This window comes from Radiomyces spectabilis (genome assembly GCF_025331425.1).
Source record: "Radiomyces spectabilis strain NRRL 2753 chromosome Unknown BYT42scaffold_1, whole genome shotgun sequence".
In the NCBI taxonomy this organism is placed as follows: domain Eukaryota; kingdom Fungi; phylum Mucoromycota; class Mucoromycetes; order Mucorales; family Radiomycetaceae; genus Radiomyces; species Radiomyces spectabilis.
In genome coordinates this window covers 1,592,289-1,607,274 of record NW_026251926.1, presented here as the reverse complement: position 1 = coordinate 1,607,274, position 14,986 = coordinate 1,592,289, and the positions used below count along the sequence as shown (strand labels likewise).

The 14,986-nt window shown below is 43.3% G+C and overlaps 2 protein-coding genes across 2 annotated transcripts; one reads left to right on the top strand and one right to left on the bottom strand.

Annotated features, from left to right (window-relative positions):
• Positions 1-1,360: 1,360 nt before the first annotated feature.
• On the bottom strand, positions 1,361-5,101 carry BYT42DRAFT_596508 (uncharacterized protein; the record flags this gene model as incomplete). The annotated part of the gene is made up of 3 exons (XM_051570936.1): positions 1,361-2,422; positions 2,953-3,461; positions 5,092-5,101. The coding sequence occupies 3 exons, from the start codon at positions 5,099-5,101 to the stop codon at positions 1,652-1,654; spliced, it is 1,290 nt and encodes a 429-aa protein (XP_051428380.1). The 3' UTR covers positions 1,361-1,651.
• A 7,213-nt stretch (positions 5,102-12,314) lies between these two features.
• On the top strand, positions 12,315-14,755 carry BYT42DRAFT_552437 (uncharacterized protein). Its single transcript, XM_051566375.1, has 4 exons — positions 12,315-13,655; positions 13,716-13,856; positions 13,915-14,287; positions 14,351-14,755. The coding sequence occupies exons 1-4, from the start codon at positions 12,349-12,351 to the stop codon at positions 14,606-14,608; spliced, it is 2,079 nt and encodes a 692-aa protein (XP_051428379.1). The 5' UTR covers positions 12,315-12,348; the 3' UTR covers positions 14,609-14,755.
• The last annotated feature ends 231 nt before the right edge of the window (positions 14,756-14,986 follow it).

The window sequence follows — 14,986 nt, the reverse complement described above, 5'->3', positions numbered from 1 at the left end:
CGCTTTCTGCACTAATGACGTTGAAATGCGCATAAGCAATGTTCTTATTTAAGAGCTTTCCGTTCTTTGCGCTGGCGTATTATGGCCCACTAGCGACTGAACTTTTGTTTCATATCGACAATCACTCTTTGCAACATCGGCTTCGCGGAAGTGGTTGACGAGTTTCTTCGCTTGAAAGCTTTTCGCCGTCTTTTAGGTCGCCCGGTTATACGAAATATCATATCTCATGCGTCTATTCAAAAGCAAACAAAACAAAACCAAGAAAATCGCAGTTGGAAAAATGATGACTTTTTTAATTAGGCAGAGAACGGATGATGCATAAGAACATAAGTAAACTACTCATACTGTTATTCTTGTAATTTTAAACTATCGCCGGAGGTTGGAGAATCCAAAGGCTCGCAACCTGAGGAGGAGGGGATAATCGCCCATGACAAAGCGAGAATCCAACCAAAGTAAAACCCCATGCCGGGAACCAGAAAGGCATTTCCCCACAAAAAAAAAAGATAAAATAACTTGCCTAACGGCCGTCACTAACAGAAGACATCCAAACAAAAAGAGCCACAGAAAAAAATGCCGAATAAGGAAGTATGCTTGCAAACCCTATGGTGATTAGGTAACTTCTTCTGAAGCCTATATGATTTGCAGACACCCAACCAAACAGACTGTCGGACACAGGACTACGAGAAGTGCTGATTGTGAGATTACATCAAGCTTAAGACAATTTGATGAGCTTTGAAGTGGCTTGACGAACCAAACGCCAATAAGAGATACTGACATTGGCAGTCATCGGACTGTCGCCCTCACGTCTCATCAAATTATCCCGGTATGAAATGTTCCTATTCATCACTACTGAGCTGATTCGGTCTCATCTCCACATACTAGCGGCATTAACGACGTTATATGGATAGTTCTTTTTCGGTTCAGAACCGTTTGTTCATGTAGAAGGATCTTTATGCCATGAATTGGATTTCTTTGTAGCTAAAATCCCTTATTCACAAAAACTTCCATTTTCCTGACTCGGCAAGTTTACACTTAAATATTACACCAACAGGATATGACCCTTCCTAGGGACACGTAGCAGTCCATGCGGGGTACCTGTTTATCCAAACAAATAAATGCTTATATTCAGCTTTTTATCTTGCAATGGCTACATTGGTTAGAGGTGAAATTCGGGAAATTTTCGTTTTTCCAAGATTTGAGATTTTCCGAAAGCAGACATCGTTAGGTGAGATATGACTCATTGTTGGAACAGATAGAGGGTATAAATTAAAAATAAAGCTTTGTAGATCGTAAGCATCCAAAAATAAATCAAGGCTTTCAGGACTAGGATAGATTTCACAACCAACAGTCGGATCGGATGCGATGCCGGGACGCTTTGCATCCGCCAGTTGTTATCCAAACAACGACCAATTTCCATTGCAGCTGTTTTTTATTCTCCAAAAACAAATAACGACTCAAAAGCAGCCGTATATGCTATACAATAGAACAACAGGGAACGAATAATACGCGATTAGCTGATACAATGGCAAGAATAAAGAACTTGTATATTCGATCAGCGTGAAGTCCTCCAATCGGCGGCACCCTTGAACTGACCGCCCAACACATCATGAGAGTATAACGCTAGATATTTGATCCTGTCATGGATCATGCGTTACAGGTTGAACTCGTCTCCAGTAAAGCCTTGAAAAAGTTCTACCGGTAACTGCTTTGCTGTGAGCGAACCGACTGGCTGTTCTGCAAATAATGCAAGGAGACGCCCTTTTTCATCCGCCCAATGGGCGGAACACAATCTGTATTCGATGAGCACCCAACTATCATCTTGTCTCCGCATAATTCGATACCTCAGTATAGGTAATTCAAAGTATGGGCCTCCGCAAAACGAGCATTGGCTGAATGCTGATATTCGTACGAAAAGATGTGTTGGTAAGTCGTCGGTGAGTTTCTTGAGAGAACCTGCTAATACTTCATTTCGTTTTCTTTTCTTCCGCCGCGCGGCATCTAGTAATAAAGGTGCTATCAAACGTCGAGCACAGGTTTCCAGCAAGCTTGGTGGATTATGGCGAACAGAATAACGAAATCCTTGGATTTTTCGTTCCATATTGTCGCAATGCTGAGTCCGTAATGTCGGCAAGGAAAGTTGCATTAATTCAGCCGGAACACCTTCTATTTTGGTGTACGATAGATCCAACGTGATCAGACCAATTAATCGAGCAATGCTACTAGGTACGTAGTCGATTGGGTTATTGGAAAGATTGAGATCTGTCAATTTGGTTAACGCCTGTAAGCTTTCGGGTATGTGGCGGATACGGTTGTGGGATAAATCGAGGTGACGAAGCCGTTTTAGCTGCTTAATGGTTGGCGGCAGAGTCTCGAGTTGATTATGTGATAAGTCTAGGTAGGTTAATCGTGATAGACAAGCGATCTGGCTGGGTAATGTTGCAAGGTTTACATTGCGTCTATTGCTAGATTAGATTCTCTGAAGTAATCGAGTTTTGAAAACTTACAGATCAAGACACGTAATAGTTGCCAGCAAACTGATAGCGCGATTTAACACGACTGTATGCACGTTTGGAGGGCCTGATTTGTCACTCGATTTGACAGATTCGGCTGGCATTAGCGGATAACATTGAGAATGGAGGGACGGAAAAGGTAGGCTGGATGCGTAGTAAGTATTATCGACATAAGAAAGATCGCGTGCCAACGCGGTTGGAGATAAAAGATGATGTAAAGGATGGTAGATCTCAGTCTCTCGTTGAGAAAGAGAGCCAACCGTAAAGGTATTAGACATTGACCGTTATTGACAAATACAACTGAAAGAAGTTAAAAGAGTTTTTAAGAATATAAGACTTAAAAATAGGAAAGAACCCTGAATACTCGTCATCGTGAACCGCTCGCCTGGTTTCATAATGGACCATTGGGAAACTTTGTATCTTCGCCACACTGAGTAATTACTTGTATCTTGTTTTGTCGGGCAAATAGGATCGCAGTTTGGACTAACGGCAGCTCAATTTGCGACTTGCCACCTGTCAAACTTCGGATTCGCCCTTCGCCGCCCTCGAAGCTAAGCATGACTGCTCCTATTACCTTATTTCCTTCCACCATCACCCAGGCATTACTCTTTGATTTCAACCTTTGGTTACTGAAATCGTTAACGACAGAATAAGATCTCGCCGTTATTGATCGCTGGTATTTGCTGTTTAGCCAAAGGTACCACGCAAACCCAAGACCGGCGCTCCATAAAGCTAATTCTACGAGCAGAGTCATGACAGAAGATTGTTCACGCAATGTCTGAGACATATGCAACCCAAGGATGCCGACTGTGCCTGCTTGCCAAAACCGTCTAGGCGCAGTCTCCGTTATGACCGACTGTAGCACTTGTTTCCGACGTAGCTGATGCGCTCTTTCTGCATATAATTCGCGAATTCCACCGGCATCACTTGGCTGGTATTCTCGAATAACCCCTTTCATCGTATTGAGGGTGGAAGAATAAAAAAAATGCACAAAATCGAAGAGGGTGAAATAGAACGGACGTTGTTTCGTTTCACAGGAGTCTAAAAAATTGGCTTGTAAGTCATCAGTATGCCCGGATCAAAAATTCCGGTCCGAGTCAGGGTCGGCATATTAAAAAAAATTGCATGTGGGCATAAAAATTGGAATGCTTGATGAACTCCATCTGGTGAAGCATCGCTATATTTGCGATAAGAAATTACCCAAATAATCCCTACTTCCATGTTTTTATCATGCCAACTCAATCTCAGTTGCCTTGGAAGAACTTGAGATAACCTGATATGACCATCTCGATGACACTTGATTCGCGTTATAGGCATATTCTATGCTGATGTGATCTGAATTAAAAAAAATGAAGATAAGATTTGGTATAATTCATCTTTGCGTGCACATAGCTATGGGTCCATGAGGAAAAGGATTGGCATATTTTATCAGTTTGGTCCCAATAAAACCTGATCAAATGCTAAAAATACCCCTTTCTGGCGGCTATTCCACAATTGAATGGAGCAGTGCAATTAAATACAGGCTCAACGACGAGGGATACTCTCTAGTCGGCTACAGAAAAGAGCTACCGCAAAAACGATCGCCACCGCAAGCGAAATAAATAAAACCACGAATGAAACGACTTGTAGCGTTAATTTCCTGCGATCTATGCAAGCAGATACCTAGATGAGCATATTTGCTCGTTGCATGATTTGCTCTGAAATTTTCTAGCCAAATGTCGGTTCTGACGCTGTACATTCTCTGCCAACTTGATAGTGTGTCCGATCTATTTGTGGCCCAAAAGTTAGAGACCAAAATCCGGACAACTATAATCATAACCCATGTTTCAGGGAAATAGGGACAAGCTTTCAATCGATATATAACCTGGATCGAACAATAGTCCACCCATGGCAACATAAAGGCATGTTTACGAATCTGACACCAACATCATCAAGTGGAAGACGCTGAAGTTGTTGTTGCCTGGGAGGACTATGAACCGCTTTACAATTTGGGGGCCAAGATCAAGCATAAATTTTCCAAATGAGTTTCCGAAATGGTAGTTGATCTCGCACGAATTTGATCGAAATATGAGGTTGAAAAAAGTAATGGTTCTTGTTCTGGAACTTAGGAGCCCTTAGGACCGCAAAACCCTAGGCACGCGTTTCATCCGTTAACAGGTTCGTAAGTCAACCCGCAGTTCCATCTCTGCGCTTGCACTCCGCACATCAGGATTGATCTGACTTTTTTGCGCCGATGCTACCCCATCCATAAACTCAGGCGTGTCCACCGCTGGGGTCGCGGATGGCTTCCTGGTGAATCATGACCATGTACCTGTAGCTTCGCAAGTACTAATCGGCACCGTTTAATTTCTTGTTTACCTTTCATCTCGGCTTATTATCTCTCTAGCCTCCCGATCCAATTCCCAAGGTAGTGGACTATATCCTTCCAAGTAAAGCCCTTCATCGTAACTATCATTGCCCATCGCTCCTGGCAGTGTAATTGCCTTACTCTATCTCTCCTTATTGAATTTGACATAATAAATTCATCTTGAGGATGATTTGATTCACTTTGCTTCACCTGCTCCTGATACTGATTTCCTACGTTGGTTCATCCCACCAAACGAACTCTGGATAGTCCTGCACCTTTCTTTTCTTTTCTTCCTACTCTTTTTTCTCTTATTTTCGCCTACCTGCCGCCCTACGCTTCCTGCACGCAATTTTACCCTTGTTTTTTCCAAGTGGTTTGTTACAGTAGTACTATGTCCCATAGATCGGAGGACGAGCAATAGTCTGCAATGGACATGTGTTGATTCACCTTTAGATAAAAAAATCTTGTACTTATACTTTTTATTTCTCATCCTTGATCTCATGTTATCCACTCTGGCGCTCTTGTCGGTCGGATCCGAGTGAATAAGATAGCTGTCGTGGCTGAAGCGCATAACGTCCGAAAATGGTAAACAGCTTAGCATCTTTCGAAGTACAATCATCCTTTTATCGAATTTTAGCCGCTCAGTATTCTATCCTCATGCCTCAGCCATTGTCCACTCTAAGAACAAACACCGAGTAAGTGTCAGTTACGCCGGTTCTTCTTTTGCGCCGATTAGATTTGCTATACCAAAGTTTAGCAAATACGGAAGACAGCGCATTGGCTCGTCCGCAGATCGATGTCTGGAGGAACCTTCGAGAAGGTATGAAGGACCAATGGATGAACGAGGCATACCAAAGGTATTGCCTGGAAAACGGAAGAAATATAGACCGAATCCGTTCAGCATTAAAGTGGTCCGTAATACTTCTTGATTGGTTATGCTTCGGAATAATAGAAAACCGTGCAGGAAGTTGACGAGAACCTTCCTGAAGATTGTAGACATATAAATGATCCTGATAGAAAATATAAATATGACCATGTTATGGTAGAAATGAAGAAGGAACAAAAACTACAGATTTAAACTGAACTCTAAAGGAGTACTCAAATCTGACATATGTCAAAGAGATAAGTGAGCGCAAAACATTATAAAAAGGATACTTAGATAACTATTACCATTTCAACGGTGATTAACAAAGTGTTTCGGGAATCGAAGGGACCATTCCACCAGCGAGAACCGTATATACCACTAAACCAAGAGACCCTTGTTATTGTGAACGCTCTGGACTGGGAGAGTGGAACCAATATTGATGTGAAGAGTAACCCACACTGCACATAATTTGAGGTATCTTCGTATCTTAGCGGTAGGCGACTTTTGGTATCCACCCCCTTTTTTCCGGTGGATACCAATTTCTTGGTATCTGTTGCCTTTTAAAGCACTAAATTTTATTTTTTTTGGGTCCGCTCACTTTCTTGTTATTTTTAATCCCCTCTTTTATCGGTTTGAATAGTATCCTCCCTCTCTTTTTGGAGGATTCCAAAAAAAAAAATTGTAGACTTTTCATACGCTTGCCATTTTAAGCAATAAAGAAAAAAAGTTTTTTTTGGACCGTTACTTCTTGCTCTTTTTAATTCTCTATCATCTGCTTACAATTTCCAAACTGTGTTAAAATGTCCAACTTTAGCTACATTGAATTCAAGTTGAATTACGTCGATTGTCCCTGCGTTGATTGCACCGAGCAATTGCCTTCTGGTCAATTGCGCCATCGGCAACAGACACGCAAGCAATCAGGTGCTCATGTTCGCGAGCGAGGCATCTCTCATTTGCTTCGTGTTCAAGGTATTGCAAAATATAAATAATAATAGCTTTGATCATTTTTTAAACGTGTAATGCTGTAGAACCCGTTTTCGAGAACATTTCTGATGTTGAAATGGGCGATGATGAAGGCGAAAGTGTTGTCATCTCAGGTGACGTTATCAATACGACGGATGACGACGTCTTTGGTGTATTAACGACGGACGATGCCGGTAACATTCTCGACGCGGAAGACATCGTGGATACCGCCGAGGCGACCTCGTGGGAAGAATTCGGCGATGACGATTACTACTTCCAAAACGAAGAGATCATTTCGGACGGTGATGACTCTGTGACCGTCAACTCTACTGACTTGCGTTACTGGTTTGTTGCAATTTTTATTGTCTACTTCCAGCTTCGTTTCCTGTCAGAGACGGCAGCAGAGACGTTGATGCTGTTTTTGAATGTCTTGTTTGAAATGGTGTCTATCTCTCTTCGTTTGCCAGCAAAGATATCGACACTTCGCAGCCATGTTTGCATGTCAGCCAGAGATGCCGTTGTCAGATTCGTCGTTTGTCCGTCCTGCCACTGTACCACTCGTTTTGATCATTATCGATTTGAAGAATATGCCGATCCGGTAGAACAACTCCGTTGCACACACCGCGAATTTCCGCGTCGTCCTTCGTGTGGAAACGTACTTTTCAAACGTACAACCGGAAACCGTGTTGTTCCTATCAAAGAATACGCATATAATTCCGTCGTGAGCACTTTGGCAACTATGTTTCAACGTCCCAATTTTGAGACATCAATCAATCTCTGGAGACATCGTGCTGAAGCTTTGCACAATGCAGGTAGGAAATATCTTTCATCTATATTATTCATAAAATTTTCCATACTAATTCTTTCATGATGCAGATGAAGAGCACCATTTATACGATGTTTACGACGGACGCATGTGGAACGAACTTAATGATGCAGATGGCATTGTTTTCAATCAGGATCGTCGCTCACTTCTTCTCACGTTGAATGTTGACTGGTTCCAACCCTTTGATACTGGGCGCATGCATTCCGTTGGCGCCATTTACCTGGCAATTAACAATCTTCCTCGCACCGAAAGGTTCAAGCCTGAAAATGTGCTGTTGGTCGGCGTTATTCCAGGGAGTCACGAGCCCAAAAAAAATGCAATGAATCATTATTTGCGACCGCTCGTTGACGAACTGGAATCCCTTTACACTGGTGTCGCTCTCGGTGATGGACGGATCCGCGCAGCTCTGCTGATGATCGCTTGCGATATACCAGCAGCACGTAAAGTGTCTGGATTTACAGGTGTGTAATTTAATGAGTGCATTATTTACAGAAGCTCATACAATCCATTATCTATTAGGTATTGGCTCTTTTCGTGCGTGTTACAAATGTAACCGCCGATTTGATGCTTTGCCGGGCAATCATCTAAGACGAGACTTCACTGGCTTTGTTGATGTGGAGCAGTGGCCGCAACGCAATGGGCATGAAAACGTTCAATGTGCGGAGCGTTGGAGATCGGCGGCCACACTGGAAGAACGGCGGGTTATCGAAAGACAACATGGCATCCGATACTCGGAGCTATACCGTCTACGTTACCTGGACCTTGTCCGATGCACCATTGTCGACCCCATGCACAATCTGTTCTCGGGCACTTCCAAGCGCAGTATCAACTTGTGGAAGACATTACGTGGCTCCAATGGCTTCTTTGTTCTGGGAGATAGAGAGTTTCGAGAAATGAGCACTCGGATGACCGAAACTCTGCTTCCAACTGGCTATGATTTACCTAGCGGAAAAATCAGGTCTGGTTGCAGTACGTTGACGTCAGACGAGTTGCGAACGTGGGTTTTCATTTCGCCAATTTTACTGAAGGAGAAGCTCGTTGGAGAGGATATGTCGATTTGGATGAAATTCGTGGCCGCCATTCGACTGCTTTGCAATCCTTCAATCACCGTATCGCAACTGAATTCTGCTCATGAAACACTTCGCCAATTTTGCGAGTTGTATGAAGGCCGTTACGAATGCGAAGAAGTGACAGCGAACATGCATTTGCATATGCATCTCCGCGAGACGGTTCTGGACTTTGGCCCGGTGTACGCCTTTTGGTTGTTTGGGTTCGAGCGCCTGAATGGCTTGCTCAAGAGCTTCGCGGTCAACAGCAAAGATGGTTTCGAAGTTACCCTAATGCGGAAATTTATTGAACACTCTCACAGTATGTATACCAGTCCGTCTACTCAATTGCTGCTTTTTTTTTTTTGAAAGCTAACCATGCCCTTTAGTTGATTCACTGCACACCTTTTGCGAGCCTCTTGCAGCGTATCCTGCTGCCCTTACTGTGCTAAGAACACTGGTACCGTCTTTGGACAAGTTGACTACCAGCTTCCACCCAGCAGTCGATTTCGTGGACGCTTGCAATTTTATCAAGTATGCAGAAGCCATCTATGCAGATGATTATATAGTTGGCTACGAGTCTATCCCCTCTTCTGTTTGTCTTTCTGCCTTGAGCCACACTGTCACGATGGATCCCAGGCACTATATGTGCCTCTACCGCCATTATGAGAAGTTCTATGAGGGCATTCGGCCCCATGGCCACACTGACAATATGCGGTTGACGATGGTCGTGAACGCCATCAAGAAGTTTCGTAGTGTGACGATCTCTGGGCAAGTCTACAAGAGTAAAGAGTCTGGCAGAACCGAAAGGGGACGCCATATCCAGGCTTACTTCCGCTGCTCTGATGGTACCTTTGAATTGCATCCAGGTGAAGTGCAATATTACTTCCGTCACAGTATCAAACAACCTGTCGAGGGCGAAGACCAAATGGATGATTTCGAGCATCTATTTGCTTTTGTACGATGGTTTGAGCCGGCTGCTTTTCCCCCCAATTCATTCAACGAATTGGGATTTTCGGTGTGGAAGAAACAGTTCCAGCCGTTGGATCATAGGTCCATCCTGCCCATCCATCGGATTTACTCGCCGGTGGGGATCCACAACTGGTTGGATGATAAAATCATCATCATCCCGTTCCCACGCAAGATCAATATATAGAAAAGGTAAATCACTATCTTTTGTGCTTATGATGTTGTCCCTACTAACACATCAACATTGGTAGCTCTAGCATAGTATTTGCACTGAATATGATGATTTTTTTTTATTCACGCTTGGCCTCTGCTGGCAGCCGCGCCAAAACTGATCTCTTGATGTCCTTATTGACAAGGACAATTTCCTGGGGAACGGGCACCTGTCTGGCACGTTTGCTTCTTCTCGACCGTTCCCCAAGCACCGACAACTGCTCAAGAAACGCATTTGCCTATGGGAAGTGTGTGAGCTGGTGTATATTATTGTCACTGCTTGTTTTCATGAAATACTAACGCGATCACTTCGACAGTGAGGCCGCAAAATTATCTTGCCCACAAGATAGTCATCCTCCATGACGTCCTCCTCGTCGGACATCAAGCTGACATCTAGGAGATGCTCAGCACCAGCAAAGTAAGCCCACAGGATAGGCTGCTGATGAAATACAGCCTTCCTCTTCTGGCATTTCTATATAATGGACCATGTCACTTATCGAGTCTTTGTCATTTCCAGTTCCAAATACTAACGTCGGAACGGCGTTTGTAGTCCCTTTTTCGCTTCTTCACCTTCTCGCGCTCTTCCTCAGAGCGCTTGTACTCGGCTTTCAACGACTTGAATTGGGTTCTGCATTTGATGTAAACAAATTCATCAACCCAGTACGACTCTTTTTCCTCCTCTGGGAGTTGCCGGATGAAATCCTGAAGGGCCGCAATGACAGTAGGATTTCGGCCATCGTTCACAAACACGCCAAACTCCCAAGTTGTTTTCTCCTCCTTCGACAGATGGCCCTTGTAATATCTGCGAAGGAGTAACTACAGGTAAAGAGATGTATGAATATGTGAAATCGAACGAAGCAGAAATAATGTTTACCGTCAATTTGTCATCGCGTCTGTCAATAACAGAAGCTGACGCCTTTTGCAATTGACTGCGCAGTGCTGTTATCTCCTGCTGTTGCTGCTCGATGATGGCTTCTTGAGCGTCAGCCCGTTTCTGCTGCTGCAAAAAGCCTTGCTCCAGAGCAGCAAAGCGACGCTCAAACTGATCCACTGGAGCATGTACTGGAGTGCGCTCTTTCACCACTGGTTTGCGCTTCAAACTTTGCACCACAGTTGGGATTTCGTTGAGGTTAGCTTGCATTTTCGGTTTGTTAAGGGAACTAAAAGGGTAAGTCCCGGATCAATTGATTATCAGGTATAAACGGTTTTTCTACTCGATAAGGTAACTGTTATGATTATTTGTGATCGGTTGCACAGTGTCTTTTTTATTTTTTAAACAGGGGGGAGGCTTCGAAGCAAAACAATTCTTCCTTTTTCACTTTTTAAATTTTTTCTTTTGTAAAGAATAATGATTTTTAGGCACGTACTGTATCATATTCAAGTATCCACCATTTTTCTTCCACAAATATCAATAGGTACATGCCTTCTTTGCTGCTTTCTTCAAGTTGCAGGTGAGTAGCTCTCTAGTACTTCATTGATTGTCGACTAATCACAACTTCCTTTATTTCTAGTTTTATTGCCAAGAAGGTGATGCTTTCAAGTCGGTTTCTCGATGGTTATGTCTGCACTCAATTGCTTTCAGAAGTACAGTATTTTGGTCTGTCGCCAGGTAGGCTATCTTTCAAGTAAGTTCTGAATGATTGTGTCCCGCTGTCAGTAGCCTTCAGAAGTATATGATATCATTGCTGAACCTGATACTCAACAGAAAATATCAAGTACAGTGCAGGTACCGATGTTTTCTGTTAAGCACTTCAGCAGTGATATCATGTTCTTTCTGCTTGCCTATACAGCGCTTCATGTTGTATTGCAACGTCTTGTCAACAATAAGTGATTAAGCTAGTCATATTATTTCGTCACAATCATATTCTCCCATGACCTAGTAAGCTTCCAGTAGTATAGATAGACTAGATAGCTGTTGTTTGTAGTAAATAGCATTCATTCTGACAACCATACTGCAATAAATCCTATATTCAAAGCCACCGAATCAATAGCAGTAATCAGAGCCATAATTTGAAAGCAAAAAATACCACCATTTTGATTGGAATACCATGCTATTTAAGGAAAAGAATACTCGTCTGTGAATGGACCAAAAACCATGAACACATCATTTTAATTGGAAGACCATGTACACAAAGTAGAAAATACTCGTCTGTGAATGGACCAAAGATTTTTTAATGCATCATTTTAATTGGATGTCGGTAATAGAATTTAACGGTATCCACCCCCAGACTGGGGTGGAAACCGGCCGAATCTCCCGGTGGAAAAAGGGAGGATACCGCAAGTTTCCTCCGCCACTACGGTGGATACTGACAGTTTCCACCTCGTTTCCTCCGGTGGATACCGCTAATTATGTGTAGTGCGGATTGGTTACTTGCCTTATTCGTTGATAATTGCATAGGTGGGCAGTCCAAAGTAACTGTTTAAGCTTGTAAAGGTTGTGGGATGATTACGAGACCGTGAGTTATCTGCAGAGCCTTTGTTTATTTATGGACTCAGTGGGTCAACGCTCTTTTGAATGTCAGACAATTTTTTGTTCGATTGCCGCAGTAAAATGGAAATCGCGATAAAGGAAGGTCGGCTTTTTCGTCCTGCTTGTGAGTCGTCAACCTATCATGATACAAATTGTCCCTTTTATACCTTTGAATACCAAGGACATAAACGAAGAGCAAGAGCGTCTGGGGTATCAGGCATGGATTGCTCAATTGTCGCGAGTTCTTGATTCCTCTGATGCAACTTTCGCCAACGAATTCGCGGAAAATGTTGCTTTGCATGAGTTTGTTTGCGACGTCTTGCAGTCGCAAATAGACGATATTCCGGTGGATGCCCATTTGACCAAGTTAGTCTTCTTACTCTTTGTGCGTGCAGGTCAAACAATACGCTCCGGCAACCATCTTGCAGCAAGTCCATTGGTATCTGTCGATCAGTTATCTACCTTTGCCGTCGTGTATAGCAGCTCCAACGTCATCGCAGTGCAAGAGTTATTCTATTCCTTTCTCAGTGGAGACTCTAGGCTTCTCGGGTCATTTCGCAATATTGTTTCTTTTCTCATGGAATGCGTCCGACAATTGGCAACGGATCACGTAAAACCAACGCAGGAATCTTTGGAACGTTCATATACACTAGTACGGCTATTGAATGCCATAGTATCAGCCACCGCGAAAATGCACGATGTATTTGAACACTCGGAATTAGAGAATACTCTATTTGACAGCTATGGGAGGTTATCGCCTGTCTTGGAGGATGTTGCGAACGATACAACCCTGGGACCGTACGTCTATTTGATCAAACTCGAGTTGGTGTCGACCTTCAATACGCTGATGGATATGCTGTTTTTTCGTCGGCTTGGATTCTTCTCTGGGGTTGATCATGAGATGCTGAAGAAGTTATCTGCGGATGTGGACTTCAAAGAGGTCGATGCCACTGTGGACGAGTTTAGCGAACGATTGCTCTCCTTGATCGAAACGAGCGGACTAGAACAGAAACGACAGGCTTTCACCGATGCTCCTCTGATCATGGATTGGGAAATTGAATACAATATTGGCGAGAAGATTGGAATGTTAAACAGGACGCTACTTGACGGCGAGGACGAGCGTATGGAGTTTCTTCGATTATCAATGGAGCAAGTCAGAGGAACGAATATTGGCGAAAAGACATGGAAGGAAAAGATAAAGCGACACAAAGCAGAAATTATGCATGTACCCGCACCTGCAGCAACAGTCACTTCCGTTGATGAGGCCACAGATGTACCGGATATTGTTGAGAAAATATCAGAAGTGCAAGAGCTTTTCCCAGATTATGGTACTGGATTTATCGAAGCTTGTTTGAAAGCAAACAGCAATCAAGTGGAAACAGTTATCATGCAGTTACTGGATAATACCCTTCCTCCATCCGTAGCAGATTTAGACCGAAGCATGGAACGGTAAGGTGTACGAGGACCTTGGATGGAGGACGATTATTTACTAACCAGTGTGTATATTAGGCAAGTCACTGAATATGTGCCAGAGACATCAACCGAAGAGAGTGTGCTGAAGACACGTCGCAATATATTCGACAATGACGAGTTCGATCTGTTTTCACGGCAACCTATCGATAGTAACAAAATTCATCTGGGAAAGAAAAAGTGAGCTCTATAATTATGGGGGCGTGTAGAAATGCTCTTACTAACGGAAAATCTTTAGCCGAGGAGTCACTGAGACTTTGCTGAATGATTCGAGCTTCATGGCGGAACAAAAGAAGAATGTGTTGGAACGTATATACAATATGTACGAAGACGAGTACGACGATACATACGATGATGTGGACAATGCGACAGGCTTGGAAGCAACAGAAGAAGGAGGAGATGCCTTGGATACGGTGCGTGCCAAGAAGGCACCAGCTGTGGATCCAGGAATTGTTTATGAAAGCGAGCTAGTGCATGCATTCATCGACACACCAGATATATTTGCAAGATCTTCGGCTGCAAGAAAGTCAACGAAACGAGCAGAGATGAGAAAGCATACAAATATGACAGACGAACAACTGGAGGGTTGGGCCATAATGTTCAACCGCAATGTAAGTTTTGGGCACTAATACGAAAACTGCGAGAATACATTTTGATGTCACTTTATAATGTAGCCGCGCAAACAGAGAATTCTGGACAAGTACATGTTATTTGATGGCCAACAGACGGAAGTCTCTGCCGAAGTATCGTCACATCAACAGCAGCAAAGTCAGTCGTCCAAAAAGCAGCATAGCCGACCGCCCAGATCGGCTTCAAAGGAAAAGGCATTCAGAGAAAAGAACAAAGCTCGGTTCGGCAACCATAACCGGAAAAAGATGCATGACAAGAAGCTTAACAAGGCTGGAATGGGCGCAAATCAGACAACAAGCTAGAGGTTCGCATAGAATACAGTTATAGACTGTAGACTTTTAATATGGTCGCTACTAGATCAAAATTCACAAATTTTTAAAGAATCGGGTCAGAAAGGTGTTCTACCCTTAATCGAGATGTACAATATAAAAAACAACACTTACATATTCCGCATTGATCTTTCTCTATGGTTACATGCTCATTCCGAAGGTTATTTTTCGAGAAACCTGGTGCGAGTTTGTAACACATATTCTGATTAGATGGTTGCCTGACCTGGCCGGCGGCGGTATGATGATAATCATCTTTTTGCTGCAAATACTCGTTTGCAAGGGATCTACCACTTTGTTTGCACACTGTTGCAGCTTTGCGCCGTGCACTTAATGTTTCATCCAATTGAGATG

What these genes read in the sequence shown, in the direction of transcription:
- BYT42DRAFT_552437 (XM_051566375.1), top strand. Translation starts at nt 12,349, where the DNA reads ATGATACAAATTGTCCCTTTTATACCTTTGAATACCAAGGACATAAAC. An exon ending in TTAGACCGAAGCATGGAACG is followed by an intron (nt 13,656 to 13,715) that starts GTAAGGTGTACG and finishes TGTGTATATTAG; the next exon opens with GCAAGTCACTGAATATGTGC. An exon ending in CCATAATGTTCAACCGCAAT is followed by an intron (nt 14,288 to 14,350) that starts GTAAGTTTTGGG and finishes TTTATAATGTAG; the next exon opens with CCGCGCAAACAGAGAATTCT.